This window comes from Stenella coeruleoalba (genome assembly GCF_951394435.1).
Source record: "Stenella coeruleoalba genome assembly, chromosome: 8".
In the NCBI taxonomy this organism is placed as follows: Eukaryota; Metazoa; Chordata; class Mammalia; order Artiodactyla; family Delphinidae; genus Stenella; species Stenella coeruleoalba.
Window position 1 is genome coordinate 23,106,957 of NC_137154.1, and position 25,923 is coordinate 23,132,879.

The 25,923-nt window shown below is 43.9% G+C and overlaps 1 protein-coding gene across 4 annotated transcripts in view; it reads left to right on the forward strand.

Annotated features, from left to right (window-relative positions):
- The window catches only part of PAMR1 (peptidase domain containing associated with muscle regeneration 1), a 164,481-nt gene that overhangs the window by 95,030 nt on the left and 43,528 nt on the right, over nucleotides 1-25,923 (forward strand). For 3 of the 4 annotated variants that reach the window (XM_079930687.1, XM_079930689.1, XM_079930688.1), the window contains one exon: nucleotides 20,733-20,909. In XM_079930687.1, the coding sequence (XP_079786813.1) occupies nucleotides 20,780-20,909 (130 nt within the window). In that variant the 5' untranslated portion in view covers nucleotides 20,733-20,779. Of the gene's footprint in view, nucleotides 1-20,732; nucleotides 20,910-24,452; nucleotides 25,530-25,923 lie in introns of those variants that run through there. The other variant, XM_079930690.1, reaches the window with a different exon arrangement.

The window sequence follows — 25,923 nt, forward strand, 5'->3', positions numbered from 1 at the left end:
GACAATAATGTAGGAAGAAGGAGCCCAGGAGGGGGAAGTCTGTTAATCCACAAACGCAGACACTTGCCCCAGCGGGTAAGTTGGTGAATTTTCCTTAAGGCTCATTCCTGTTCCACCTCTGCCTTTTGGAGCCGAACTTCCAGGGCATGGTGGCCCGAGCCCAACTCCAGAGGAACCTGGTTCCTTCTGGAGCACCAGGGCTCCGAGGTCTAGTTTGCTCATCCCTGCATCAGCACGCCCCTGCTTCTTTTTTTCTAACGTGGCAGGTAAGATGGCTGAAACCCAGAAAAGTTAAAAAGCAAAGCTCAGCTGCCCCTTTTTTCTTGCCCAGGATCTGAAAAACTCATTTTTTCCTGAACTGAGAATCTCTTTTACCTTGTGCTCTGGAAAAGCTTCAGGGAGGGTACGCGGCGTCTGGGCAGCCGAGCTGCTGACTGAACCAGAGAGCAACTTCACGAGTCCAGCAAGGGTATTTCATTGTCGAGCATTCGCATTCAGAGGGAGCACGGAGGGATGGAGTGGAGAAGGAAAATATTTCTTCAAGTCGCGAGTGAATGAGTCCACTCCCCGCTGGAGTTCTGAATCTGGCCCTGTCAAGGAAAGCTTAGCAGCATATTTCCTCTAATTACTTTTCTAAAAAGAGCATCTGATGAAATGTAAACATCCACGGGGATGGCACAGCAGACGGTTGTTGCTCATCGACTTGGGACACGTGTCTGAGGATGAAAATCCAAACATCGGGCCAAGTGATAACCCAATATAAACAGCATGTGAGGGGAGAAACCCAACTCCACTGACTTCACCAAATACCAGTAGCTCTGCCAGCAGGATTCTGCCTAAAAGGAACAACTCATTTACAAGATGCGACTCTGGGGAGTGAAACCTTAATATGAATAACTTCACAAGTGTTGCTTCCAACAGACATTAGCTGGTGGGGAATTAGCATCAAGGCAGCTGGGGAAGATAATCTGAAGCACAGATATTCAGTGGGCAGGAGAAGCCAACCGAGAAAGGGAATGTGGAAAGAAAGCAAGGGGGAAGGAGTGGCAAGAAAAATTAGATGTTGGTTTATAATGGGATGTGTTAGCAAATTCCAAGGAGAGAGCTATGAAAATTGGGCCTTCTTGGCAGGGCTAGATTTTTGTGGGGACCATGAAGAGGGTGTTCTCCAGATATATATTCTGAGAACTCCTGGCTTCTCCAACAGGGAAATAATTTGAGAGTGGGATCATTGGTTTAGGGAGCTGGGAGTAACTGTAGAGATCATTTAGTTTGAGTACCTCAAATGCAGAGGACAAGGAGAGTAAATATCTGTGAGCATTTATGATGTGCCCAGTGTTTGAGCCAAAGCAGGGTAGGTGCTGTTTCCAGATGAAGTTTAGAGAGGGTCTGTAACCTGTCCAAAGATACACAGGCACAGTTCTGAAAAAGGTAAACGTTTGATCTAGCAATTCCACTTCTGGGTATATACACAAAATGAGTCAATGCTGGAACTCCAGCAGGTATTTGTACACCAGTGTCCACTGCAGCATTATTCCCAATAGCCAAAAGGTGGGAAAAACCCACGTGTCCATCAGTGGATAAACAAAATGTGGTAGGTACATCTAGTGGAATATTATTCAGACTTCAAAAGGAGTGAAGTTCTGACACAGCCTACAACGTGGATGAACCTTGAAAACATTATGCTAAGTGAAAGAAGCCAGACACAAAAGGACAAATCCTGTATGATTCCATTTATATGAAGTACCTAGAGAAGTCAGATTCGTAGAGGCAGAAAGTAGAACAGTGGTTACCAGGGGCTGTGGGGAGGAAAGATTGAGGAGTTAGTGTTTAATGGGTGTAGAGTGTCAGTGACGGCTGACGGAAACATTCTGGAGATGTATAGTGGTGATGGTTACCCAAGCCACTGAACTGTACACTTAAAAGTGATTAAAATGGTAAATTTATGTTATTTACATTTTTCTGTAATAATGATAAAAAGAAAACGCAAGCAGATTAGCGGAGCCTGGCGTGAGCCCAGACTGTCGAATTTCTGAGCTCAAGCTCATGTGGTACCTGGCTGACTTAAACTCAAGCACCTAACAGCATCGTATACTGATGCACATGTGATCATGGCATGGCTTCAGGACACACGTGGCGGGGGGAGGGTTCTTGCTAGCTCCAGTTTGGGTGGCACTGCTGCTCTTTTGGGGGTGACTTTGGCAATGAGGGGGACTGTAGCACCGAAGGATTGGCAGCCTTCGGGTCAAAGGTCTGCAGAAGTAGCTAGTAGGATATGACGCTTAAAAATATTTTGAAGCTGAATGCTTTGAGGCAGGCTGGGTCCCCTCTCTGGCCTGACACCCTGCCTTCTCGATTCACACGTGTGTTCTCTGCTAGTCTCTACTGGCATTTGCATTTTTGACCTCCATTCCTGGGAGGGATGGGGCAGAAATGGAGAGTGAAAGAGAGAAGGTAGAAGGCTGTGTACTGAATGGCGGGAAGCACAAGTGAGAATTTTGTAGCAGACAGGACTTTTAAAAGAAGGAACGTAAATATATTTTAACTTGTGTGTTTTGTGGAATGTAATCTCAACTCTGTGACCACCAACTCTTTGGTAAAATGTTCTATTCTCAGGAATGCCCTTGAGAGTGAGCTTTTGGTGGAAACTGAGGGTGGGGCTTGGTGTTATGTTTGGGTCAGTAAGCTAGGGACAAAGCACCTCTGGACCCAGAGGCAGATGTGACCTGGAGCATGTCAGTCCCTTAGAAATATCCAGAAGCTTAGGGAGGGCTTTGGAATGCTCCTGGCAGGGACCATGGGTTTGACTTAAACTTATCTGCATCTGGGTTACCCTGGCTAGACAGCAATGGCTGAGATAATGGCGTCTCATGACGTCTGGAGGACCTAATGACTGGCCTTAAGTCAGAAAATTATTTCCATCTGCCCTACTAGGGATGGCCAATCCCTATGCATGAGAAAACCTCTCTACCTGCCTCCCCTGAGCCCAGCTCTAGACACTGCAATTGATCTGGGGTATGTGCAAATTGGGAAAAGTGCCATTTCAGTGATAAATGAGAGAAGGTGGCGCCCTGCTCCTCCCACATGTGGGAGAACCTGTCACCCTCACTTTGTGGATACTTGAAAGTCATAGGAGCCCAGATCCCTTTCCTCTTATTTTATTTTAAAGGGGAGGGGAAAGCAATGTTTACATTTTCTAATTCCTGAATTCCATGGCAGAGGACCCAGAGGGCAGCTGGAGCTTTGAAAGCTACCAGATCAGTGGCAGAAAGTCTATCAGAGTCCAAGCCTGGTCTGTGTTTAAGGAGTTCTGTTCATCAGTCATCATGAGATCTGGGCCAAAGCATTAGGTTTATAATGGAGAGAAAGAAGTAAAATGCAGGAAAAGAATCAAACCTCATATCTATAAACAAAACCACTCACAGAAGGCAGACAAGTAGTGTTGGCTGCAGATATTCCACTCTTTTAACCGGTGGGACTTTCTACTACTCCCCCCGCACTGCCCAACCCACCGACAATGACTCCTTTCATTGTTCTCGGTTGTTATTCGTGATACAGACGCGGAGCCCATGTGGGCTGAGAGTGGAGTAGGTAGGGCTGCACATCAGATTCTTCACCGGGTGATGGTGGAAACACCAAGGGTGGAAGCCTCCATGCCTAAGGGACCAGATCCCAAATGATCTACTGAGTTTGTGGTAAATACCAGGCACTCTCCTATATGCTTTACTTGTGTTTATTTAATCCTCACAACACATCTAGAAGCCAATTAGTAGTGTTATTATCCCTAGTTTACATAGGAGGGAACTGAGAGGTACAGTACTTGCCCAGGTCACAGAGCTGGACGTCCATGATTTGAACCCAGAGAGCCTGACCCCATTATGCATGCACTGAAACACTACACAACGCTGCCGTGGTCAGCAGGGGGTCCGACTATGGTAGATCTCCTGGCCGAATCATAAAGACCATGGCGTTAGTAAAGAATTCTGGTTATCCCTTGGATATTCCAGGAGCTGAGAATGGCCTCAGGGAGGTCATGTGCTCACCACTGTGGGGGCAGAGTGGATGTGAGAGACGAGGGAGAGACCTCAGCAGCCCCAGTGGGACCACGTGGAAACCAAGAGCAGCCATTTTCTAAAGGAACCAGGAGTGTTAAGCAGATTGCCCATCCCGCTAATTTCTGGGGTAGCTGTCCACAGGCTCATGCATCTCATTCTGATTAGATGTGGGAAGAGAGAATTTCTTTGTCCCATGGTCAGCCTTTGTAATCAAAATCATGTGTCTGCTTGTGGAGGGACAGAATTAAGGATGAGACATGCTTCAAGCCTGGCCCTGATGCTGGGTAGCGCTTCTCCTTTATGGATTTATTCTGTCAAGATCGTCAATGTGTAAACTCTCAGGCTATGGAACAGGAACCGCAGGCCTGGCGTGAGTAAAGGGAAGCGTGTTTTCTTCTTTTTTTTTGGCATAACGCAGTTGATGGCTATTGCAGGGGATGGAAATGGAGACGCCCTCCATGAATACTCAGGTGGGTTTTGAATGAGGATCAGCTGTCTACTAGACACTAATGTCTTGGGTCCTTTGTCAAATGGTTAAGGAAGTGCCCCCCTCGGCTGAGCGGCAAATAAAGACACATGTTTCTGTCACCCTTCTGCCTCTGGAGCTGGGGAGATGCCTTTGTTCCTGCAGTGTCGGCATCTTCATCACTGCCCTCTCCGAGGCTCTGGCTGTCTCAGAGGGCTGCGTTAGTGCTCTGGCAGCCGGCGTCAATGTAAGTAGAAGTCTGGTCGGTTGGTTTGGAGATTGGAAACCCAGGGCTGCGGCTGCCGGAACAGAGTGGGGAACACATTCAGGCAACTTTAGCTCATGGGAAGATGTAGCAATTGTCCTCATCAGCTGAATTTATGATTGGTTACAATAAATTTCCAACCAGTTTTTAATGGAAAACCGCTGGGCGAAGGAGGCATGTTGGCCTGCTTTGCTTCAAGTCAAATCATTTGAGGACTCTGAGGGACCAAGGTGTCAATGTTTTTCAAACCCGGTTCCATGTCCACTTACTTCATAGGACTCCTTTGAAGATGATCAATTGATCCCCTGCATCATGGGATCCCACCTCGGAAGTCAACAGTGATGGTAGAGAACACCTGAGATATCCCAGGACAAGTTGCCTGAGCTTAGCTTCCATCTGGTAGCATCTACTATATCTTTCAATATACCACTTGGCTCACCTGGCTGCAAGCAGAAGGGAGGGCTTGCCTGGTATTAAGTATCTTTATTCTCAGTCTGGCTTTCTGCCTCCCAGTGGGTGATTGACTGCCTGCTTCTAAGTGATGTTCCGCCTCCTTTCTGTACAAGCCTGGCTCCCCCCGCCAATCAATGGTAGAAAAGAACAAGTGAGCAGCGCAAGCCTTTATGGAAATGAGATGCAAACTGCAGTACACAAAGAGCGAAAGATGTTCAGCAGTAATGGACCCAATGGATTCCTTCTACTGTAAAATAGAGACCCCAAAAGGTCATCGCAAGAGCCATTTCTAACATCAGTCTTTGACACAAATAACCTGACCCTGGAAGTCACACATGCCTCATGTATCCACATTCATGTATTTATTCAGTAGACTTTATCAAGCACCTACCAGGTGCCAGGTGTGATCCTAGGTGCTGGAGACAGGATGATGAATAAAAGGCCTTTTCCTTAAGGTACTTTCTTTCTTTTTTAACATCTTTATTGGAGGATAATTGCTTTACAATGGTGTGTTAATTTCTGCTTTATAACAAAGTGAATCAGCTATACATATACATATATCCCCATATCTCTTCCCTCTTGCGTCTCCCTTCCACCCTCCCTATCCCACCCCTCTAGGTGGAGGCAAAGCACCGAGCTGATCTCCCTGTGCTATGCGGCTGCTTCCCACTAGCTATCTATTTTACATTTGGTAGTGTATATATATATATGTCCATGCCACTCTCTGACTTCGTCCCAGCTTACCCTTCCCCCTCCCCGTGTCCTCAAGTCCATTCTCTACGTCTGCATCTTTATTCCTGCCCTGCCCCTAGGTTCTTCAGAACCTTTTTGTTTTTTGTTTTTTTAGATTCCATATATATGTGTTAGCATACTATATTTGTTTTTCTCTTTCTGAATTACTTCACTCTGTATGACAGTCTCTAGGTCCATCCACCTCACTCTAAATAACTCAATTTTGTTTCTTTTTATGGCTGAGTAATACTCCATTGTATATATGTAAGGCACTTTCTTTAAGGTTGAGAGAGCTTATGGCCCAGCCTGGTATTTTCCAAAGTAGGTTTCATGGATTACTAATCCTAAAGGATATTCAGCAGAAGTAATCAAAACCTAGGATGTCATGATGGAATTAGTTTGGGGGATGTGGGAATTAACTATGTGCAAAGAATATTATAGACTTGGCAAAGCCCTACAATAAAGAAAGCTGCTATTAGCATTTACAAAGTTGTTTGGCCGCAGAACCTTTATTCACATAATACCTTATACCATCCAGTGGAACTTGTGCTCCATCATTTGGAAAACTCAGGTCTCTTGCCCATAATGAATAAAACATTGAAGAATATCTTCACTGTTACAGAGGATGGGGTAAGAAGGGAATTTGAAAATCTACAAAACATGAGCTTTTCTTCAGACTTCTGCTGAGAGATGGACGGGAAGTCTGATGTCCTAGTCCCTTTGCACTTGCTGAGATGTTGAAAGAACTGTGGAGGTGACCCCGACCACATTGCTGTAAGAAAAGTCCTCACCAGCATCGACCTGAATAGTTCACCAAGAAAACTTATTTCTTGTCCGTAAGTTGTTTAAAGTAATGTGGTTGCCCTGGGATCACTGATCAAACTGAGGTGTGGGTCTGATTAACGCACACCTATGATGATGTGGCAGTTCTGGGGAGCCATAAGAGCTGTGACTTGACTTCTCGACTACATTGTATCCTTGGTGACAGTCACACTGTCTCCTCTTCAAAAATAAGGAGAATATGGGACTTACCCAGTGGCGCAGTGCTTGAGAATCCACCTGCCAATGCAGGGGACAGGGTTCGAGCCCTGGTCTGGGAAGATCCCACGTGCCGCGGAGCAACTAAGCCCATGTGTCACAACTACTGAGCCTGCACTCTAGAGCACACAAGCCACAACTACTGAAGCGTGCGCGCCTAGAGCCCGTGCACCGCAACGAAGAGTAGCCCCTGCTCACCGCAACTAGAGAAAGCCTGCGTGCAGCAACGAAGACCCAACGCAGCCAAAAATAAAAATAAAATAAATTAAAAAAAAATAAGGAGAATATTTAGGCATCCTTCTAGTCCCTGGGAGCACTGAGTCCAAGGTCTGTTCATTACCAATTAACCTCTCCCTTCCCCCCCTCTAACACATTGGGTTTGTCTCCAGTGTTTTTTTATTTACCCCCCTGTCTGCCAGTTCTAGTATAGCTACCATGACCCTGAGTTGCACAACCCGGAAGTGGTCTGGGCTGTTTACACTGGGGCTGTATCCCATAGAGACAGAATGTGAGTTTGAGCTGTTCATCAACCTCTTGTTTTCTGTTTCTGGGAACAGCTTTATTCCTGCCTTTCCTAAATATTGTTCTTGTTGTCACGCGACACGGCTTCTCCCTTGCCCCTAGCATCGCCTGCCTCCTCTCTCTGCCCAGACTTGCTTCAGAACAGTGGCAATGGATAAGGAATAAAACCAGCTGTTCCTTTTAAGGGCTTCCTGCCTAAGCAGACTTGAGTAACCATATCCTTCTCAGCAAAGATTCAGCCCTTGCTTGCCATATTTATGGATTTCATTTTTTGATATAGACATCTTAGTATGGATATGTTCAAGTTTGAATACACATGTACACGGAAAAATAAAAGTGTAGATATGGTTATGTATATACTTATGTGTGCATATGTATGGATATGTATAAACATAGGGTGTAGAGTATTACGGTTTAAAAATATGGGCCAGATTTGAATCTTGCCTCCGTCATTTATGGCTGGTTTTCTTGGCAAGTTACTTAACCTCTTTAATGTGGCTGTACCATCTCTTAGCCTGTACACTGAGGATAATAGTGTCTTTTTTTTTTTTTTTTTTTTTTGCGGTACGCGGGCCTCTCCCTGTTGTGGCCTCTCCCGTTGCGGAGCACAGGCTCCGGACACACAGGCTCAGCGGCCATGGCTCATGGGCCCAGCCGCTCCGCGGCATGTGGGATCTTCCCGGACCGGGGCACGAACCCGTGTCCCCTGCATCAGCAGGCGGACTCTCAACCACTGCGCCACCAGGGAAGCCCCTGTAATAATAGTGTCTTTATATAGGTTTATTGCAGGTGTTAAATGAGATAACCTATTTATTTATTTACTTATTTATTTATTTTTAAATTTTTATTGGGGTATAGTTGATTTATAATATTGTGTTAGTTTCACGTGTACAGCAAAGTGAATCTGTTATACATATACATATATCAACTCTTTTTTAGATTCTTTTCCCAAATAGGCCATTACAGAGTATTGAGTAGAGTTCCCTGTGCTATACAGTAGGTTCTTATTAGTTATCTATTTTATACGTAGTAGTGTGTATATGTTAATCCCAATCTTCCAATTTATCCCTCCCCCTCTTTACCCCCGATAACCATAAGTTTATTTTCTACATCTATAAGTCTCTTCCTGTTTTGTAGGTAAGTTCATTTGTAGCCTTTTTTTTTTTTTTTTAGGTTCCTCTTATAAGTGATCTCATATGATATGTCTTTCTCTGTCTGACTTACTTCACTCAGTATGACAATCTCTAGGTGGTCCAGTGGTTAAGACTCCACGCTTTCACTGCAGGGGCACAGGTTCGATCCCTGGTCGGGGAACTAAGATCCTGTATGCTGCGCGGTATGGCCAAAAAAAAAAAAAAAGTAACCTATTAAAAATAGTATAATGCTTTGCAAAAAGGGAGCACTCAGGAAATTAAAGTCATCTTCTACTCCTCTCCTTTCTGCTATTTTTCCCACTAGCACACGTTTCACAAGGGATTAAGAAGGAGAAATACTGGGTGTTCTATCTATAGTAGGATGGAAGTTACATGGTCCTCTTGAGGCCCACTCCACCTTGGTCCACAGTCCTATCCTATTCATCTGTTACTCTGTGTCAGGGAAAAAATATTCCTAAGGATTCACCATATGTTTATTTCTTTGAGACTTGCTTTCTCCCCTTGCTTTTATCATGCATCTGCCTTCCAGCCTTAGGGTGAAATGCCTTCCACATGCTGTGCCTAAGTTTGTCCATGTTTGAAATATGGCTGGTGGTAGATTCTTGCAGGGGGTTGAGGGGATGGTGTCTTTCAGAGTAGGTGATTCTGGGTCAATGATGTTGTCTCCCAAACATGAGACGTTGCTCACGACCATCTGTTGTGATTCAAGGGTAGAGCCAGCCAGGAATCCTCAGGCAAAAAGAAGTTCCCCTTCATCTTGTTCTAGCTTGCAGAACTGGAGAAGGCAATTCTAATGAGGGCTAGCCTGCGTGAAGCTGCCTCCAGCTTAGGGCTTAGTGAACCATAGGACATGCCATTATAAATGCATCACCCTCGCTCAAACTGACATCTGCTCTTGGCCATCTGCCTTTGGTAGAAGGAAACTCTGGCTTCTGCCTGGCATCAGTGAACCTGGATGTGAAGACAGTAACACTTACTCTGGAAGCTCTTGGCAAAGGGGCGGGTGTGGTTGACCAAGACCCTCTTATAGCCCTGACACACTCTGACTCAGAAAGAAGGTTTTAAAAGTGTTGAGGATTGAGGAGCAGGTGGGATCGTTTGTAGAATTCTTAGGTCTGGGGAAATCCAGATTGGATTTTTAGGGTATAGCTTAAGTTTTATTGTTTTTAACTTAGACATTCTAATACTTTGATATAATATTTGCTGAGTTCTATTGCCAAGTACATTTAGATGCATTGTTAAATTATATTTTTAGTACCCAATGCTAATAAAAAAATAAGATCTATTCAGCTCATATTCCAGTGTTTGAAATAACCCAGAAGCAGCTGTCCTTCAAGGGTTTCCAGCACAGTTGTTGAGGATAATGGCAACTTGAGGCTCTTCCAAGATGCTAGAGTTTGGGTTTTGTTCCCTTTGCCTATAGATGTAGAATTTCTATTTCTGGAAGACAAGCAGCAGGAGGTGAGGTATGTCCTAGTGAAGAAGGTGTCTGAAGAGGAGGTATTAGAAAAAAGAGATCAGGAAATCTAGAAGCAAGGGGGAGGAACCCGGAATGCCATGATATAAGCAAGAACTGACTGCTTAAAATTCCGTGTATGTGTGGGCCTCTGGAGGAGACATTATTACTCACCCCCTTTGCTCCCTTAGCCATCTGTATTTTAGCTACATGTGATGGTTTTTAAAAAAATTTTATTGGAGTATAGTTGATTTACAATGTTGTGTTAGTTTCAGGTGTATAGCAAAGGGAATCAGAGAGATATATATATATATATATAAAATCTCCATTCTTTTTCAGATTCTTTTCCCATATAGGTTATTACAGAATGTTGAGTAGAGTTCCCTGTGCTATACAGTAGGTCATTGTTAGTTATCTATTTTATGCATAGTAGTGTGTATATGTTAATCCCAATCTCCTAATTTATCACTTCCCCCCACGTTTCCCCTTTCGTAACCATAAGTTTGATTTTGAGATCTGTGAATCTGTTTCTGTTTTGTAGAAAAGTTCATTTGTATCATTTTGATTAGATTCCACATATAAATGGTATCGTATGATATTTATCTTTGTCTGACTTACTTAGTTTGATAATCTCTAGGTCCATCCATGTTGCTGCAAATGGCATTACTTCATTCCTTTTTATGGATGAGTAGTATTCCATTGTATATATGTACCACATCTTCTTTATCCATTGATGGTTTTTTATTCTACAGAGAATAATGGTAATATCTCAACAAACAAGCGATTTTTCTTCGAAAGCGCTTTATGCTCATTGTCTCTTTAACTGCAGTGACATTAACAACCCTAACGATCTACATCCATTCTCTTGAGGTTTAGGGGAAATGCCACAGCAAGGTGTCTTGTCTATGATTGTCCAGCAGCATACAAGAGGGACAGATCTGGTATTAAAATTTGGGTGATCTGATTACCAAGTGTGTTCATTTCACCAATGCTGCATTCTTAATCTGTAAAGTCAAAGTTGTGAACTCTCTAGAATCAAAATACTGTGTTGGAAAGAATAAGACTTTGGCCCCAGAAAGCGCTGGCTTCTAATCTTTCTTCTTTCACCTGAAAACTGTGCCACCTGGGACAATTTATTTACCCTCTCTGTTCCTCAGTTTCCTCATCTGTGAAATGAAAAAAATGATGCTTCCTTTGAAGGGTGGCTCTGAGGATTCAGTGAGCTGGTATGTTTGAAAGGTTCAGCTCCATTTCCGTGGGGGCTGGGACCCAGGGAGAGAGGAGAATGCACGAGGAGTGACAGTGTGGGGCAGAGTGAAGAGGGGAAGGAAGTGAAAAACTGATTTTTGCTTCCCTACCCCTCCCCAATGTACTAGTGTCAACAAACTAGATTTCTAGGGAATCCATTGTAAGTTTTATCACTGCTGATACCCAAAAGGGGGTGATGGAGGCGTTGACTTTCCAGCTATCGTTACCTCGTTAACAAGAGGAGCTGTGAGCAGGGAAAGACCAAGGTCACTGAAGTTGGGAATCCAGCCAGGCTGGGACTGAGGGTCATGGTGATGGGATGGTTCTCAAAGGTTCAGGAGGAGATATTGAGTCACCAAGGGCCCCAGTAACCGTTCCATCACCCCTGACTCACAGCATTTCTGTCTGGGATTTGCCTGGCGTCTGTTATTGGCCGCATGGAGTGGGTGGTCAGACCTTCAGGTGGTTAGGGATGTTGTGTGTTAGAAATCAATTCAGGGCTTTGAGATAGCACGAGAGGAGGTGGGGGAATGAGTGGGGATGAGAGTGGAGCCCAAGGTGCCTAGCTGCAGGACTCTCTGATTCCTACATCTTTTTTCTCCCTTTGGTCTTAGATGGTTTATAACATGCAGGACAGTAAAACACTCAGTAGAAATTTTCATTAAATGTGGTTAGAGGGGAGGGCTGTGGGGTTTTTGGTGGGTGCAAAGGCAGACCCTAACATCACGGAGGAGCGGGCGCGTGATGAAGACGCCTTTCTTTGCCACCTGCTGGGGTGGCCTGTGGTTTGACAACTGCCATTTCCACTGTATATGGAACAGTCTGACTCATGTTTTCATCAAGAATTCTCTGACCTTTTTCAGATTTATCTTAACTACTATCATGTCAACATATTTCCTTAAAACCTAGTGTTGAAAGCGTGCCACTTGGAGACGATGCGAAGGAGACACAATTGCTCCCTCTACCATCCTGTGAAGTTAACCCCCTGCTGTTTGAGGGATTAAGTGTTCTCCGTCTTGTCAGCAGTAGAAATACTCAGTGTTGGAGAGCCTGAAAGCAAGCTCCTGGCTGATGAGGGGCTGTGAAAATAACGCTGACGGCCATGATGACAGCCAGCTCTCTCTCACTCATTTGTTCATTTGTTCACCACATCTGTGAAAGCCAAACCTGTGCCAATCGGTCAGCATTGTTTGCATTGCCTTGGTATTTGCATGGATAAAACAGGACCGAGCGGTTAAGTGTCTTAGGTTTTCCAACGTGAATTCAGGAAAAACCAGAGCTGGACCAATATAACTCAGCTCTTTTGCGGGCCTCTCACTGTTGTGGCCTCTCCCGCCGCGGAGCACAGGCTCCGGACGCGCAGGCTCAGCGGCCATGGCTCAAGGGCCCAGCCGCTCCGCGGCATGCGGGATCCTCCCGGACCGGGGCACAAACCCGCCTCCCCTGCATCAGCAGGTGGACTCTCAACCACTGCGCCACCAGGGAAGCCCCAACTCTTCACTCTGGATAGGAGATACCAGGATGGCTGCCCCAAGTGTGGCAGCAGAGGAATGGCTTGGGCAAAACCTATGATACCAAAGTACTCTGCATCTCTTTTTTTATTTGTTTACCCTGATTTTAAAAAGAGGGGAGAGAAGCAGTTGCACATATAGGATAATGATGCAGCAGTTTAAAATCACTTTTGAAGATTACTTAAGGTCAAGAGAAAATGTGATTAAAGTAAAGAAGAAGAGCAGTTTCTTTTCTTTTAAAAAATATTTATTTATTTATTTGGCTGCACCGGGTCTTAATTGCATCATGTGGGATCTTCGTTGCCACGTGTGGGATCTTTAGTTGGGACCTGTGGAATCTACTTCCCTGAGCAGGGGTTGAACCCAGACTCCCTGAATTGGGAGTGCGGAGTCTTAACTGCTGGACCACCAGGGAAGTCCCGAAGCAGCACAGTTTCTTTTCTTTTTTTTTTTTAACATCTTTATTGGAGTATAATTGCTTTACAATGTTGTGTTAGTTTCTGCTGTATGACAAAGTGAATCAGCTATACGTATACATATATCCCCATATCTCCTCCCTCTTGCGTCTCCCTCCCACCCTCCCTATCCCACCCCTCTAGGTGGTCACAAAGCACCGAGCTGATAAAAAAAAATAATAATCATAGGTTACCAGCTTTGAGAGGCAAGAAGATAATCTACACATCTAGCATTTTGTACGTGTGGATATGTATGTCCACTGAAAGAAAACAATTGAAAGATAGACAATATAATATTAAGGTTATTTCTGAATACTTCTTACTCCTTTATGTATGATCTTATTGTTTGAAGCTTTCACAAGGCATCTTTTGCATTAAAATATGGAGTGTTTTATATAGAAAAAAATAAATATTTTGTCCAATGGAAGAGTTAGAGATGAATGAATGCATATGGTGGCTGGAACTTTGTAAGTTCAATTTTGCTGTGTGATTATGGGCATGTGCTTGACCTTTTGGTGCCTTGGTTGATCCCAAAGTGGTGCTCTGTGTGTTCTTGGTGCTCAGTTTGCGCTTATTTCCTGGGAAGCACTGACAGGATAAAACTCATTTGCAGCTTAATAACTCTTTGTTCTCAAACATGGAAGGCAAAATAACAGTTGCTCAACTACAGCAGCCCCTGAAACTAGAGGTTGTCCTGGCCTGTTTCCAGGCTAAGGAAGCAACAGGCTGTTCACCCCCTCTCTCAACCTGGAATTCTGTGGGCCTCCCTTCCCACTCAGAATTCCCTAAAAAACGTCTTTGGCGTTTCTCTTTGCTTCTTCCCTACTTAGCTCTTTTCATCACTGGTAAAGTGAAGAGGTTAGAGTAGCTTATTTTAGATTACAAGGAAATGTATTACCTACCTCACTGGGTCATCTTGAAAATTAAATTGCATAAACAATATAAAAGCCCTTTAGCTAAACAAATGCTAACGGGATTTAGCAGGCATATAGGAAAACATTCAGTAGCTTCTCCTGCTGTTGGTATTTCTTTAAATCCTAGTTTCTGGAACTGACCTTTAGCATCATATTGAAATCCCCTGAAATTTGTACAGCTGAAGCCAAATGACCAATGTGCCCTTTGTCCATTTAATTCTGATAAATGGAGAAGGAGAAGTCCAGGAGATCACTTTTGCCTGCTTATTGTATTTTCAAACCTCTTCAGCTGATCAACTTTAAATATTTCTCATAGAATATTTCACTTACCTGTTTGTTTCTTACATGTATGTTTTATTTGTTTTTGTTTTTGTTTTTGTTTTGCGGTACGCGGGCCTCTCACTGCTGTGGCCTCTCCCGTTGCGGAGCACAGGCTCCGGACGCGCAGGCTCAGCAGCCATGGCTCACGGGCCCAGCCGCTCTGCGGCAAGTGGGATCTTCCCGGACTGGGGCACGAACCCGTGTCCCCCGCATCGGCAGGCGGACTCCCAACCACTGCGCCACCAGGGAAGCCCACATGTATGTTTTGGGGGCACTTTCCTGTCTCTGTTCCAGCGAGGGGAGAAGGAAGGGTGATGGACTTACCAGACCAGAGGAGCCAAGTCACCAAAAGCATTAAAACCGTCCCCTCTTCCATCACTTCCGTATTCCTGAGAAGTGGTCTTATCTTGGCAAATAGATTTTAATTTGTGATTTTACTTAAACCCCCTTAACCCTGCAAGTCCTGTAGATTTGGTGCTAATGTCCCTGCAGGACCATCCACTTGTTCTCGTAGCATCCTACATGTCCTCATCACAATGAGTGATCGTGTGTTTGTGGGATCCTTTATCCAATGTCTACTCCTCTACAAAACTGTGAGTTCCATGGGGCTGGTAATGGTGTCTGTTCTCTCCACTGTATCCCAGTACCCAGCCTCCTACCTGGGATGTAGCAGACACTCAATGAATACTTGTGGGGTGAAACAATGAATTCATCAGTTCACCCACACCCTTAGCACTGTGCTCAGTGAGAAAGCTGAGGACCAGAGTGGTTAAATGACTGGCTGTGGGTTAACCTTTCTTTTGAGAAGACACAGTTCGTTAATTCCCTGTGGATACTGTAACATATTACTACAGACTTAGTGACTTAAAACAGCGCAAGTGTATTTTCGTACCATTCTGGAGCTCAAGGGTCTGAAATGAGTCTTAGGAAGCCAAAATCTAGGTGATGGCAGGCCTGTGTTCCTTCAGGATGCTCTAAGGGAGAATCTGTTTCCTTGCCTCATTCAGCTTCTAGAGGCTGCCTGCGTTCTTTGGATGGTGGTCCCTTCCTCCATCTTGAAAACACATCACTCCTGTCTGTCCAGTGCTTCTGTCCTCACGCCTCTGCTTCTGACTCTGACCCTCCTGCCTCCCTCTTATAAGGATCCTTGGGATTACCTTGGTCCCACCTGGACAAGCCAGCATTCTCTACCCATTTCAAGAACCTTAAATCAGTCACATCTGCAAAATTCCTTTTGTCTTGTAAGGTAACATTTTCATGGGTCCTGGAGGTAAGGATACGGATATCTTTGGGGCTACCACACAGAGTCCTTGGAAAGGAGCCAGCTGGCTGACTTGGCAGACAGCACAGAGATGGGTTTCCCTGGGATCATTCCCTTTGGCTAAGATGATACAATACTCTGGACCTTACCTATAAAATTATTGTAACACGTTAGGGAGGGCAGAGGTGGGCTTGCTCATTGAAATAAAGAGAAATGCCATTTTAGGGAATTAATGTCCCAGGTAAAGGGAGGCCCGCAGTATTCCATGGCTGGGCCAGACGTGGACTAGCCACCTGCTTAGGGAAAACAGGCTTTGCCCTCTACTGGAGTAGAGCAGACCTTACTTGGCCTCCCATATTTTATTACAAGGCTTATAAAAGCTGCAAACAACGTTTATTCTGTCAGTGTCCCCCAAGAGTCATTAGTACTTGTAAATTCTTAGAAAACCTAGAAGGATGGAGTGCTTGCCCTCGGGTGGGCAGGGGGAAGGGTAAGACATGAGCCACACCCCGCAGGCATATTAGATGTTCAGAGAGTGGAGAAATCATACAGCTGGACAAGGCAGGGGCTGGTGCCAAGGAATTGAGACCCAAGTTGAGTAACCTGGACCAACTGTTCTAGACCCTTCACCATGGGAGGGAAAGTGCCCCGGTTCTGATATCAGCAAATTATGGGGCGGAGCCAGCTCTCCTGGCTCAGCTCCCAGCTGGACCACTGGACGGAAATATTTGACTGTTGAAGGGAGGGTAGCTCTAGAGTGGAGGCTGGTTCTTTCAACAAGTATTTATCCAGCACCTCTTGCATTCCAGGCCCTTCCCTAGCTGCGGTGAACAAGTTAGGTATTGTTCCTACCAGCTTATGGTCACGTAAGGGACACAGATGATACGCAAGTAAATGGAAACATAGAAAGGGATTATAAATTGTGTAAGGGCGATGAAAGGAAACAATTGGGATACCGTGATAGAGAATACTATGGAAGGAGGGGCAGAGGCACAAACTTCAGATGAGAAAGTCAGCGAGGACCGTTCTGAACACGTGTTATTTACACTAAGGCCCAACGTTTTGACAGAGGCAGTGGGGAAAGCAAATGTGAAGGCCCTGGGATGAGCAAGACCTTGATGGTTTTGAGAAATAAAAGGTGGGAAATAGTGCCAAGGAAAGGTTGCAGGGCTCAGGAGAGAGCAGCTCTCAAAGGCCTTGGGGGCCATAGCAGAGCATTTAGGGTTTGCTCCAAATGCAGTGGGGAAGCAACCTAAGCATTTAATTAATTTATTTATTTTTTATTTATTTGGTTGCACCAGGTCTTAGTTTTGTCAGGCAGGCTCCTTAGTTGCAGCTCGCAGGCTCCTTAGTTACAGCTCCCTGGCTCCTTGGTTGCGGCACGTGAACTCTTAGTTGCAGCGTACATGTGGGATCTAATTCCCTGACCAGGGATTGAACCCAGTTCCCCTGCATTGGGAGTGTGGAGTCTTCTTAACCACTGTGCCACCAGGAAAGTCCCAACATGAATATTTTATGTAAGGAGTTGATATGTGGTACATTCAGAAACTTAGATCCTTGAGAAATATGGATGTCAATAGTGTTTTTCTTCTTAAGCTACTAGTTATCGAATGTTCATTATATACTGGGCACTGTGTTAAGCTCTTTATATACATAATCTTATCTAGTCCTTTCAGCTGGCTTCTGAGTTAGATAAAATGTACTCATTTCATTGGATAGTAAACTGAGACTGAGTGAGTAAAGTAACTTAGCCAAGGTCATATACCCAGTAAGTAGCAAAGGTGGGATTCCAAACCCAGGTCTGTCTGATTCCAATGCTTAAGGCTTTAAACACTTTTTTTCCTCTCACTAGTTTTTCAATATTAAAAAAATATGATAAAAATAACAAAATTTTCTACATTAGCCATTTTAAGTATACAGTTCAGTGGCACAATATTTGTCCTGTGTCTGGCTTCTTTTACTTAGCATGTTTGCAAGGTTCATCCATATTGTAATTTGTATCAGCATCTCATTCTTTTTCATGGCTGAATAATATTCCACATTCAGAATAATATTTTATGCTTATACCATGTTTTGCTTATTCACTCATCTCTTGATGGACATTTGGGTTGTTTCTACCTTTTGGCTGCTGTGAATAATGCTGCCGTGAGCACTGGTATATGAGTATCTGTTGGAGTTTCTGTTTTTGATTTTTGGGATATATGCCTGGGAGTAGAATTTCTGGGTCATAAAATACGTCAATGTTTAGCTTTTGAAGGAACTGCCAAACTGGTTTCTAGAGAAGCTGCATCATTTTACATTCCCCTGAGCAATATACACGGGGTCCAGTTTCTCTACATCTTTGTCAATGCTTGTTATTTTCCTTTTTTTTTTTTTCTTTTTTTGGATTGTAGCCATCCTAGTACATGTAAGGTGTTATCTTGTTGTGGCTTTGATTTTCAATTCCCTAATGACTTGTGATGCTGAGCATCTTTTCATGTGTTTATTGGCCGTTTGTATATCTTCTTTGGAGAAGTGTCAGTTCATGTCATTTGCCCTTTTTTTTTTTTTTTTTTGCGGTACATGGGCCTCTCACTGTTGTGGCCTCTGCCGTTGCGGAGCACAGGCTCCGGACGCACAGGCTCAGCAGCCATGGCTCATGGGCCCAGCCTCTCCGCAGCATGTGGGATCTTCCCAGACCGGGGCACGAACCCATGTCCCCTGCATCGGCAGGCGGACCCTCAACCACTGCGCCACCAGGGAAGCCCTGCCCTTTTAAAAATTGGGTTGTTTGTCTTTTTGTGGTTGAGTTGTAGGGGTCGTTTACATATTCTGGATATTAAATCCTTATCAGACATATGATTTCCAAATTTCCCTCCATTTTGTAGGTTGTCCTTTCACTTTCCTTTGTTGCACAAAAGTTTTTAATTTTGATAAATCCAATTTATCTGTTTTTCTTTTGTCGTTTTTGGTGTCACATCTAAGAATGCAAGTTCATAACAAGTCTAAGATCATGGAGATTTACTCCTACGTTTTCTTCTACTTTCTTTTACTCGTAACCATTAAGTTCTCTTCTAGATTTTTTTTTAATAAATTTATTTATTTGTTTTTGGCTGCATTGGATCTGTTGCTCGGTGCAGGCTTTCTCTAGTTGCTGTGAGCGGGGGCTACTCTTCGTTGCAGTGCATGGGCTTCTCATTGCAGTGGCTACTCTTGTCGCGAAGCACGGGCTCTAGGTGCACGCGCTTCAGTAGTTGTGGCGTGTGGGCTCAGTAGTTCTGGCTCTCAGGCTCTAGAGCACAGGCTTAGTAGTTGTGGCGCACGGGCTCAGTCGCTCTACGGCATGTGGGATCTTCCCGGACCAGGGATCAAACCCGTGTCCCCTGCGTTGGCAGGTGGATTCTTAACCAGTGCACCACCAGGGAAGTCCTCTCTTCTAGATTTTAGAAGTTATTCACTTCATCCAGCCAAGTTAGAAACATGAGAAGCTCAGCTAAGTAAGTCCTGGTGTCTGTCCTGGAGGGGCCCACAGAACAGAACGGGAAACAAAATCTCAGTAGTGACAATATCATGGTGGTCTATGCTGGTTGTTCCCAAATGCCAGTGTGAGGATCTTTGCTGCCCCACCAGTGTTTGTAGAAAAGAAAAGAGGAATTTTTTCATAAAACTACATGTATTCAGTCTAAGGAACTGTCCCTTATTATGCAAGCGGTTCCTTTCTATGATGCTAGAATGTTCTTATGACAGAAGGTTGAGAGAAGATGGTGAGAGTTTCTTTAAATTGGTCTACTTGGCAAATTGAGAATGAACAGTTCTGTGTCAGACTTCCAAATTTAGGGGAGGAAAACAGAAAACTAAACTATGAAATTCAAGAGGTTAGAAGCCACCGCAGATATTAGGGTTGGTTTATATGGGCCTACAAGGCGTGTTGGGGATCCCTCCCTGGGGTTTTTAGGGAAGCCTGATTCACTTTCTTCCTCAAATATCTGACCTATTTCTGCTTCAATCGTCATCTTTGTGCAAAATTTTTAGGAATAGAGAGTTGGGGCAGGAAGAAGAGCAAATTAAAACTAGGTCTGTTTCTTAGCCTGGATTCCTCCGGGCAGCCTCCGACTGATTCCTTTTATAGTTTTTGCCAAATGATTTTTCTTTTTCATTACCTAAGGTATATTTTAAAAAAGACAGACAGAAAGAAATTCCACCCAGAAAGGAGCACTTTTTTTCTCATGGGAAAGAATGCTCAGTTGTTTTTAGGGACTGAATGAAGTTCTGCCAATGAGTTCACTCTTGTAAAACATTGAAATTCTCCCAAACATACTAATTAAGATGGTTTTTGTCTTTTCTGTTGGTTTTAGCTTTGAAGATACCGTAAAAATGGCATGTTGCAAAATCGAGGAGCCAGGTTTGGAGGAAATGATGTGGTTCCTACTTGGCATTCAGCCTTGCACTTGATGGACCTAGTCTAGAGAGTGGTCACCAAACTTTTCTGATGGCCCAAGAGCCTGGGCTGTACCGTACAGTTGTGCAGTTTAATGGTTCCTTCTGGAATTGCGCAGTGCACAACCTGTGTAGCTGTAAGCCTTGGCCTGATGTACCCCGGCAAAAACAGAAATGAGCACAGACACTCAGGAAATGTATGCTTGTTTATAAGTTATTTATGTGTATGTGTGTCAATCCATGTAGATTATATATGGATAAAACATGATTTCTTTTTTTTGATTAAAAATTAAAAATGAATAGCAGTTTTAACAAATTTCATCTGCGCCCCAGTGGATGGTTCTGAACATCCTTCAGGCAGGGTGACACGTTTGTAGGGCAAGGTTGCTTCTTGGCAGTAAGGTACTTATGGGTCTTACCTGTTCCTGCCAGGCCCTCCATCTCACCTTCTGGTTTCTGTTTCAGAATACACAGTCATTAATGAAGGCTGCCCCGGAGCTGAGTGGAACATCATGTGTCGGGAGTGTTGTGAATACGATCAGGTTAAATGTGCCTGCCCTGGAAAGAAAGAAGTGGTGGGTTATACCATCCCTTGCTGCAGGAACGAGGAGAATGAATGTGACTCCTGCCTGATTCACCCAGGTGAGTGTGCAATGGGAGACCTCAGGTTGCCTTCATGTTTTCTGAGGTCAGTAATAGGAGCACGCTGAACACTTGAATTCTGACAGGTAGACATCAGGAGGCTGTGATGCCATGATGATTAAAAGTGGCATAATTCAACCCACTCTAACTACAGGCAAAGGAATTGGAGGAGTTAGTACCCTTTTCAGTGTTAAGCTTATAATGCTGTAGATTTATCTACTTAGTCATTCATTTAACAAATAGACTGAGCAGCTCCTTTATACCATGACAGGTAGTGGGAATACAGTGATTTTTAAAAAGACACATTCCTGGCATTTCCAGAGCTTACAGCTTAGTGGGCGAGATGGAGGAGTAAACAGGTGGCTGTAATGCAGCCTGGCAGGTGCTGTGACAGAGAAGCATGGGTACCATGGGAGTCTGGATGCGGATGTGGGTGGATGACTTATTAGAGGAGGTGATATGTGTGCTGAAGATGGAAGCAGCAAACTGAAAAGCATGAAGGGGAGCCAGTTGAGAGGTCAGGCCATAGAGAATAGCATGTGATAAGGCCCTGTGGCAAGAGAAAGCATGGAGTTTAGGGAATTGCAAGTAGCTCAGTCTGCCTGGAGGTGTGTGTGTGTGTGTGTGTGTGTGTGTGTGTGTGTGTGTGTGTGTGTGTGTGTGTGTGTGTGTGTGTGTGATGAGAAACATGGAAAGAGATAGATCAAAGACTGAGAGAATAATCTGAAGGAGAGAACAGGGGGCTCCAAGCCAAAGGGCTTTGGAGGCTGTACTATGATGTTTAGGCTACATCCTGAAGATATTTGGTAACATTGGAGATCTTTTCATTAAAAAGGTAAAAGCTGGGCTTCCCTGGTGGCGCGGTGGTTGCGGGTCCGCCTGCCGATGCAGGGGACGCGGGTTCGTGCCCCGGTCCGGGGGGATCCCACATGGCGCGGAGCTGCTGAGCCCGTGGGCCATGGCCGCTGGGCCTGCGCGTCCGGAGCCTGTGCTCCGCGGCGGGAGGGGCCGCAGCGGTGGGAGGGGCCGCAGCGGTGGGAGGCCCGTGTACCGCAAAATAAATAAATAAATAAATAAATAAAAATAGAAGTGACCTCAGTATAACCTTTGCACATTTGATCCAGAAAAGAAACCCACCGTTCCAATTCCCTGATGGTGAGAATGGTTTGTAGGGAAATAGTTGAGTAGTGCCTCCAAATTTTCTAAGGAAATTTTGAGAGCTAAGCCAGGGTCTCCTGACTAGGGGTCCTTAGCAGGGATTCTGAAGTCTTTGAACAATTTTCAATATTTTCAAAAGCCTAGCGATTACTGTTATGAGAGTGGGGCTTTGATTTAATGAGCTGGCATGAGGTCGTGGAATAAATAAGAGACCTTCATAGGCAGTGCTGTGCGCTTCCTACTGCATCATACAGAAGGGCATCAACGTCTGCCACGCCTGCACCCAGCATCTTATTACATCATACAGGAGGCGCCCAATATTACCACGTCGACTGGTGCTAGGAAGGATCTTTCAGACTGAGTAGTGAAGAACTGTCCCATATCAACCATCTGGTTGCCCTGAAAGGAGAGGCGAGAGAAAGGTTTTTTTAGAAAAAAAGATTTTCAAAAATAGTGAATTGGTGTCCTAGCAGTCCCTACTGGTGATCAAAGAGGTTTCTCTGTGTGTGTGTGTCATTATGAATACAGGCATTTTAATTTATTTATATGATTTAATCCATTTCAGTCATTATTTATTTTAATGCACACAACTCATAACACTGGGTGCCCCTTTATGTCTTTCTGTGTTCTTCTGACATGACTACACTGTTTTTGAAGACTTCTTGATTTCTCGCATGACAAGATATTTTAACCTCTTCTTGTATATTTTCTGCCCCAGATCTGGAATCAGCCACTTCTCAAAACAACTTTGGTCTGAGACCACGATCTGGTCACCTGAGGTGTGCCTTGCTATTGGACTGTCATTGTTACAAGGTTTTGTTTGTATGTTTTTTTAAGTGGATGGAGCTGGAAAACATGTATTTTTTAAAATGAATTTTTGCTGCTACTCAAGTTCAAATGTAATATTCCAAGGTTGTTAATTAACTTCTTTGATTTTATATTTGTATGTCTTTTCTCTCATGGTGAAAATCCTGTTTCCTGATAATATTAACTTAATCACTTACTTGCTTTATCTTATATTTGTACAAAACAGCTACAGCACTATTGGTATTAGTAATAAGACCACTGATGATAGTGATTTTTATTCACCTTAGAATATATCTCACTGAGTATATAGAGTCAAAATACTATGTTTTAAAGCCAATTGATGTAGTTCTTTTGTCTGTGGTGTTATAACATCTACTTGATGTGTAGTTAGGTTTATTGTTTCTATCTGTTTTCTATATTTGACAATACAAGCAAATATGTGTGTGCATTTCTGTATCTTTCCCCTTCTTGCGCAAAAGACAGCATGCCATAAACACTGCTAACTGCCTTGCTTTTTTCTCTTAACAATATATGCTGGAGATCACTCACAGACAGTAATAAAGCAGTTTTTTTTTTCCGTTTCTTTTTACAGTTGCATATAACTGCATCATGTGGATTACCATAGTTCATGAGTCTTTGGGTTGTTTCTAGCTTTTTGCTGTTATAAATACTACTACAGTGGATAGCCTCAGGCATACATCAGCTAGTATTTTTGCAGCATATCTTTGGGGTACATTCCTGGAAGAAGAATTGCTGCATCAAAGGGAGGTGCATATGTCATTTTCCCAGCCTTTGCCAAATTCTCCTCCAGGCATTGGCATTCACAGCAGCCGTACGTGAGCGTACCGTTTTCCCGAAGTCTTGCGACAGAGTGTGCTGTTTTGGAATTTTGTCAGTCTCAAAGGTGCGAAATGGGATCTGAGCCTGGTTTAAGAATTTCTATCACTTCTATCATTATGCTGGACAACGATTCTTTCTCTTGTGATGACAGTAATTGCACGAGGATCGATGTCCAGGGGCGTGGTGGTGGGGATGGCAGTGCTGACGTCCAGCAGTGGCCAGCGGCACTGGGGCCCTCAATGGAGCAAGGTGGCTGTGTATTTTAGTGCGTTTCTAGGCTGTGTAGCTTGGACCTCGGTCCTCTAACCCTTCTGGCAATACCGTGAGCTACTTAGCATCTTTTTAACACAGCCTTGTTCATCTTAAGCACCAGGCTGGATTTTGTGGCTTGCAGCTAATGGCCCGGATATTACTGTGCTGAGAGCTGGCAGGGTCGTAGAGGGCGGACTCTGAGTCCATTGGCCTCCTTGGTGGCACAGTGGGTAGGAAATCGGACGGGAATGTGGCACATGGGCGAAGATGGCCTTTAAAAGACCATCTTTTAAAGCAGTCTTTTAAAGGACCACTGGGACCCAGTTATGGGCCATGTGAAATTTGATGAATCATATTAGCAATTCTTTTCTGGTCGGAAGAGACACTGGGAGAGGGAAGCAAAGTCAGGATGGTGTGCAGAGAGAGAGCTACAAGTCTCTCTCCTACAGAAATCACACATATGTACACTGCATGTATATACTACAGGCCAATGAAAACCTAATTTTAGCCAAAAGCAAAAAAGCATGCTCTTAGCTCAAGGAAATGCTGGTTATCTTGAACGGCTCAGAAGCCTGGATTATTCATCCATTCATCCATTTATTTATTCGCTCAAATCTCAAATAATAATATTTCTGGAACTCTTATTATATGCCAGATACTGTATTAAGTGGGGGGGATATCATGTTGAACACGGTGCAGCCCCTGATTTCGGTCTGTACAGGAAGACAGACAGTAGGCAGTTAAAATTGAGCATGCTATATGCTATGGTGGGGATAAGCCAGGAGGAGCTATGGGAATGGAGAATAATAATAATAGTTCATGTTTTGGGGGTACTTGCTATGTGCCAGGCCCTTTACACGTGTGAATTTAATTTATAAAACAACTTTATGAGGTAGGCACAGTTTTTAACCCTGGGTTTACAGATGAGGACATTGAGGTACAGAGAGCTTAAGCCATTTGCTCAAGGACACACAGCTGGACAATGGAGGCACCAGAACTTAGCGCTCCGTTTTAATAAGTGGGATTGGATTATCTCTACCTTTCCTCGCTGTCCCCCGCCCCTCAGGAGACCCTTGACTAGGGTCTGCTCAACCCTCTCTGGTGTGCCCTGCTGGTCGGGGGGAGCCTGACACCTTCCAGGGTGAGCCCATTACTAGGCATTAAGGTTGTTTCGGACGGCACACTCTGCTTATAGAAGTGTATGCCACAGAAGAATATTTAATGGAATGGGAAGATGGTTGCTATCTATTATCAAATTAAAAGGTAAGTTATTAAAAACAGAATGTACAGTATGTAGTATAAGCCTAATTTAAAAAAATGTGTTCATATATATAGAAAGAATTACTGATCATTTTCTCTGGGTGATGGAAGTTTTGGTGTTTTTAATTGAATTCTTTTTGCTTGTCTGAATTTTCTAAATATTCCATAATAAACATGTAATATTTTTATAAAGAGAAAAAATACCCTGTTTTGATGGATTCTACCTTTTACTACAGGTTATTTCATTTTGCATTAAAACATCGGCCACAAATGAAACAAGCCAGACACAAAAGGCCATATATTGTAAGATTCCATTCATATGAAATGACTGGTAGATTACTGGTTGCCAGGGATTAGGGCTGGGGGTGGGGATTGGCGAATGGCGAGTGACTGCTAATGAGTATGGGGTCTTTTGTGGGGAAGGTGATGAAATGTTCTAAAGTTAGGTAATAGTGATGGTTACGCAACTCCGGGGTATGCTAGAACCCACTGAATTGTACACTTTAAAAGAGGGAATTTTATGGTATGTGAATTATCTCCATGTAGACTTTTTTATAACTAATGCATTAGAACCAAAATGTGCAATCCGTCTGGAAGCTCATTACTAAATGTTTTTGACATCTCATAGTACTTTTCAGGTTACTGACGTTACGTGAGATATGGCATCCCTGTAAAATGTGAAAAATTTACAACCAGC